The sequence below is a fragment of the Olea europaea genome, unplaced genomic scaffold, assembly GCF_002742605.1.
Source record: "Olea europaea var. sylvestris unplaced genomic scaffold, O_europaea_v1 scaffold532, whole genome shotgun sequence".
NCBI classification, from domain to species: Eukaryota; Viridiplantae; Streptophyta; class Magnoliopsida; order Lamiales; family Oleaceae; genus Olea; species Olea europaea.
In genome coordinates, this window is record NW_019263644.1 from 331,114 (window position 1) to 337,338 (window position 6,225).

General features: G+C 44.6%; 1 protein-coding gene across 1 annotated transcript; it reads left to right on the forward strand.

The window, feature by feature from the left end:
* Positions 1 to 276: 276 nt before the first annotated feature.
* Positions 277 to 2,147, forward strand: LOC111388859. The gene is made up of 2 exons (XM_023013670.1): positions 277 to 1,469; positions 1,553 to 2,147. The coding sequence occupies exons 1-2, from the start codon at positions 277 to 279 to the stop codon at positions 2,145 to 2,147; spliced, it is 1,788 nt and encodes a 595-aa protein (XP_022869438.1).
* Positions 2,148 to 6,225: the final 4,078 nt, after the last annotated feature.

Sequence of the window (6,225 nt, forward strand, 5' to 3'; positions counted from 1 at the left end):
TATCCAGCTAGTTAAGTCACACTGGGAGAATGTTACTTACTACTATAAATACATAACTTTGAGCCATTATTCAAGTACGTTCTCATTATTTCTCCAGTTTACAGCTCACGCATATAATTCCCTTTCCGACTTAAGCATCAAAGGGGCGACGAGAACATACCTCGTTGCCTTTGTTTCATGTACTGGAAGACTATGATCGTACTCAATCAAAATCACCAAGCTCGGGAAATCAACAGGTACGACTTTTGGTAGCATCATTGGTGCCATCTGTGAGAAATGCTACCAAAAGCCATGGTTAACACACGATCAGGTCTTCCCCATGCAAGCTCATCCGCTCCCATCCCTCAACCTGCCGAAGATCAACCGGCTCCTCATGAAGAATCTTCAGGAATGCCCGCACCTCTGCCAGCGGTCATCACAATCAAAGCCTTTGAAGAGTTCTGTCAGCAGGTGGGCACGCTCACGCAACTGTTAAGTAAAAAAAATTCGCATCTGTCGCCGGCGCAGGCAGAGCATGGCGGTTTTATGGTTGATGCACGACCTCCAAACCCCGCAACTGGCGGAGTAGGAACCTCGGGTATTAACAATATGGCCTCAGACTCGATATTTGTCGCCATGAATTCTGGTGAAATTGCTCGGATCATTCAAGAAGGAATTACAGCTGGCCAGCAACGAAATGCTCGGGGTCCAATGGGTTTCACTCCTAACACTCCATTCACACCAGAGATATTGTCATATCCCTTGCCCGACAGACTCAAATATCCTCGCATTAAAGAGTATGATGGGACGATCGACCCCATCAACCACCTCAATGTATATACTGATGTCATGAACTTGCAAGTTGCGCCGGATCAGGTTATGTGTAAAGCCTTTCCACAAATGTTGACTAATGCTGCTAGGGATTGGTTCTCGACATTGGAGCCCAACTCCATAGCCTTATTCTCAGATTTTGCTGATAACTTCTCAACCTTTTTTGCGAGTAGTAAGCGAATCAGGAAAATCGCCACCTCCCTCATGCAACTACGCCAAGGACTGAATGAAACCCTACGAGGTTTTATAACAAGATTTAACAAGGAGAGACTTCAAATACCTGACATTCACATTACAGCAGCAGTTTCTGCCCTCACCTATGCCATAGGGTGTGAGGCCTTCAAAATGTCTTTATCAAAGACCCCACCACAGACAGTGACCATGCTCCTTAACCGAGCTAAAAAGTACATCAATATGGAGAAAACGCTGAATCCAAGGAGAGCTGGTCATCCTCATGAAAAGGTCGAAAACAAGAGGCAACATGATCTCGTCCCCTTGCATGAGCTTCCTCGGGATAAACGCAGGAATGAGGCGTCGTCAACACCTCTCACTTGGTTGAACATCTCTAAAGCAAACATCTTAATGGAGATTAATGATATGAAAGAATTGAAGTGGCCTTCAAGGATAAAGTCGCCCTCTGACACAAGAGATAGAAGCAAGTATTGCGAATTTCACTGGGATCATGGGCATACCACAGAGGATTGTCAAGCTTTGCAGCGGGAATCGAAGTTCTCATTAAAAGAGGATTCTTAAGGAATTACATTGGTCATGATAAACGTTCGAGGAATGATCGTGACAATCGTAAAGAGTCCGGAATCGGAAGCAGTGCTCAACCCACTGCCAGGACAATTAATATTATCGTCGAGGGTATAGCATTTGGAGGAGACACGAATAGTGGGCGAAAGCAGTATGCCCGTCAACATGCTCATACCCCAAAGGAATCCCGTGATGAAGTCAAAGACATCACTTTTGGGGCAAGAGATTTGGAAGGAATATCATATCCTCATGACGATGCCTTGGTCGTCTCTGCGGTTGTGGCTAACTTTAAAGTAAAGAGGATACTGGTTGATAATGGGAGTGCAGCAAATATATTCTCGCAGGAAGCTTTCGCCAAAATGGGGATCTCTCTCAAACAGTTCAAAGCAATAAAAACTCCTCTACAAGGATTTGGTGGTGGAGTCATTATCCCTGAAGACATCGTCGAGCTCCCGCTTACATTAGGATCTGGTAATACACAAGTGATGGAGATCACACCATTCCAAGTGGTTAATACCCCAATGGCCTACAACATCATCCTAGGAAGACCCCTACTGAACAAGATCCAGGCTATTGTATAAACTTTCCACCTTGCCATGAAGTTCCCCACAGGTCATGGCATCGGAGTAGTTCGAGGAGACCAAACAGCTGCCAGACAGTGCTATGTTACTAGCATCCGAGGAATGAATACAGACGTCATGCAACTTTCAGACCTCGAGCTCGAGCTCGAGCTAAGGGGTAGATTGGTCCCCGTTGAGGGATTGGAAGTGGTCAAGCTCGAGCACGGAAAAGCAGTAACTATTGGTCGGGATCTCAAGGCCAACCTCCAGGAGGAAGTCGTCAATTGTCTGTCCCGCAACATTGATGTTTTTGCATGGAAGGTGGAGGATATGCCAGGGATAGACCCGAAAGTAGCTGTCTATAAACTCAATATCAGCCCAGGGGCCAAACTTGTTAAGCAAAGGAAGAGACAATTTGCACCGAAAAGACGTGTAGTCATTCAGGAAGAGGTCGGCGAATTGGTAAGAACGGGGTTCATAAGGGAAGTCCAATACCCTGATTGGCTCGCTAAGGTTGTTCTTGTGAAAAATGCCAGTGGTAAATGGAGGGTCTGCATTGACTTCACATATCTCAATAAAGCGTGCCTAAAAGACAGCTACCCACTACCCAGGATTGACAATCTTGTGGATAACACATCCAGACATAAGTTGTACAGCTTCTTAGATGCATTCTCAGGATATCATCAGATCCTTATGACCGAAAAAGATCAAGAGAAGACTTCATTCATGGCTGATTCAGCCATATATTGCTATAGGGTGATGCAATTTGGGTTGAAAAATGCTGGGGCGACATATTAGAGGCTCATCAACAAAGTCTTCGCCGATTTGATAGGAAAGAACATCGAGGCCTATGTGGATGACATGTTTGTAAAGAGTAAGAAAGTAGAGCAACACATATTCGACATAGAAGAGGTGTTCATCACCCTACGAAAATGTAAGATGAAGCACAACCCAGAGAAGTGTGTATTCGGCGGAGCTTCAGGAAAGTTTCTAGGTTTCATGATCACTCATCGGAAGATTGAGGCCAACCTCGATAAGATTCAGGCTTTGGCAGCAATGGAATCACTAAGGACCAAGAAAGAAGTTCAAAAGTTGACAGGCAGGGTAACCGCCTTAAACAGGTTCATGTCCCGAGCAGCAGACAGGTGTTTTCCCTTCTTCAAAGCTTTCAGGGGTAATCATTGCTTTGAATGGAATGAAGAGTGTGAGAAGGCTTTTCAAGAGCTCAAGCAGACATTGGAATCTCCTCCTATCTTCACCAAACCCAAGCCCGAGGATACTCTGTATTTATACTTAGCCGTATCTCAGAATGCAGTGAGTGGTGTCTTGGTGAAAGAGGTTAACAAGGCCTTACAACCTATTTATTACGTGAGCAAAATCCTACTTGATGCAGAAACAAGGTACACTTTGGCAGAACAACTTGCCCTTGCACTGATAGTGGCAGCACAAAAGCTTCGACAATATTTTCAGTCACATTCTATTGTAGTGCTCACCAATCAGCCTCTAAAACACATTCTTCAGAAACCAGACGTCTCAAGAAGATTCCCTTCTTCAAAGCTTTCAGGGGTAATCATTGCTTTGAATGGAATGAAGAGTGTGAGAAGGCTTTTCAAGAGCTCAAGCAGACATTGGAATCTCCTCCTATCTTCACCAAACCCAAGCCCGGGGATACTCTGTATTTATACTTAGCCGTATCTCAGAATGCAGTGAGTGGTGTCTTGGTGAAAGAGGTTAACAAGGCCTTACAACCTATTTATTACGTGAGCAAAATCCTACTTGATGCAGAAACAAGGTACACTTTGGCAGAACAACTTGCCCTTGCACTGATAGTGGCAGCACAAAAGCTTCGACAATATTTTCAGTCACATTCTATTGTAGTGCTCACCAATCAGCCTCTAAAACACATTCTTCAGAAACCAGACGTCTCAAGAAGATTACTGAGGTGGGCAATTGAACTTAGAGAATTTGACATAGAGTTCAAGCCCTGTTCATCTATCAAAGCTCAGGCCTTAGCCGACTTCATTACAGATTTTCGTAGATGGAGCATCAAACTCGTCGGGCTCGAGTGTAGGGGTCATAATCATAAGCCCGAACAAGCTCATAGACATTCAGTGTGCACTCCGATTTGAATTTGAGGCAACCAATAATGAAGCAGAATATGAGGCCGTCATCACTGAGTAAACACATAAAGATTGTTATCAGGGCAAACAGTACAAGTAAAATTCCTGAGCACACAGTGCCCGATCAACGATGTAATGAATCTTAAAAAAAGGCCCATCCTGTCCTCGGGAATCACGCTATAGGTCAGGACAATTGCATTTAGGCCTCGAGATAATTTCCCAATTAAGGGATGACCCTAAGAGCAAGTTACTTCTATGGATTAACTCATCGAGATGTCAATTCATCTTAGGCATCGAGTTATTAATTTATCTATGGCGTCGAGATATCAATTCATCTTGGGCGTCGAGATATCAATTCATCTTAGGCGTCGAGTTATTAATTTATCTATGACGTCGAGATATCAATTCATCTTAGGCGTCCAGATTAATATTTAGACGTCAAGTTATTACTCGTCTTAGGCGTCGTGCTATTTATTTCATCTTAAGGGTCGACTTATTTATTACTCGTCTTAAACGTCGAGCTATTTAAATTTGTCCTGATCCTCAAGTTGCCCAAGATGTCAGCCATACACGCCATACCTTGAAAAAACATCGATAAATGGAACATTAAATAAGATCGAGCAAAATACTTGTTTAAAATACAAAAACAGGTGTCTCATGATCAAAATCAATAATTAAGAAGTCTAATCCTTGCTATTCTAGCTGGGCTGATCTTCCTTGACGTCGTCACCCTCGATGTCGACCTCTTCATCATCAACATTCTCCTCAGACTTCGAGAAGGTGAGGTCCTCAGCCACCTGTGGGATAATCTTCAAGTCCTCGGGCATTGCGTCTGGCTTCGCGCGGATGAATGCTCGAGCCTCTTTCAGGGCATGAAAGTACGAGTCCATTGCATATTCGCCCTTGAGCTCATTAAAGACGTCAGGCTTCTTAAACTCCTCGACTGAGTCAGCCCGAGCTTGAACCAACCTCCCTTCATAATTCCTATGAATATTTTCAAGCTCCAGCTTCACCTCCTCAGCCTCATCCTTCATGGCAACAACTTCTTCTCGAGCTTTCATGAGCTCACTATTTACCTGCTCACGCTCTCTCAGCAGCTGAGCGCGCTCGGCCTCAAGATCGAAAATTCTTCTATCACGAGCCACTAGGGAGTCCTCGAGGTCAGCCAATTTGGAGGACTCATTTTCCCCTTCAAAGACAGACCTCGAGCGATGCTTATCATCTGAAAAAAATGGATGAACGAAAGTTTATTAAAAGCTCGATTAAAAAAGATGAAAAAGTACCTAAACAAATAATTTTGGATTACATGATCGACGTACCTTCAGCGTCATGGCCTCGAGGGCCCTCATGCCATCATCAAAGCCAATACTTCCTTGGTACTGGTCAACAATGCTCGACAAAAATTGGCATCGGGTTTGGTCTTCTAAAGGGACAGAGCATGTTGGCAGAGCCTCATCCTCGAGATCAACCACTTCCATAGGACCTCGAGGATGAGGAACGCTCCGAGGTGTACCCTTAGGAGTTAGGCGCTCAACCCTCTCCCGTTCTATGGCCGGGGATTTCCCCCTTTACTGTGACATTTCGCCAGGGCCACTTCTTTGTCTCTCGAGCCTTGAATCTCGAGCTCTCTTTTGTACCCTCTTCTGGCCGGGAGCCCGAGCTTGGGGAACCTTGGACTTCTTTCTAACCGCAGGACGTAGGGCAGTAGGGTCAAACATCTTTTCTACAGAATTATCCAACATTAGCACGAGCACGAGCATTAATAAATATAGGTAGAATAATGAAAACATTGAAAGTCAATATCCTACCCTCGACGCCTTTCACATTCGCGAGATCGAGGATGTCATCCCCGAAGACGTCATCTATATCATACACCAAAGGCTCGAGATTTCCTAACATCGGCCTATCTCTCTCTAAGGACTCAAAATAGGCTTGACCCTTACAAAACCTCGCAGTATCTGGTAACACCCACTGAGGAC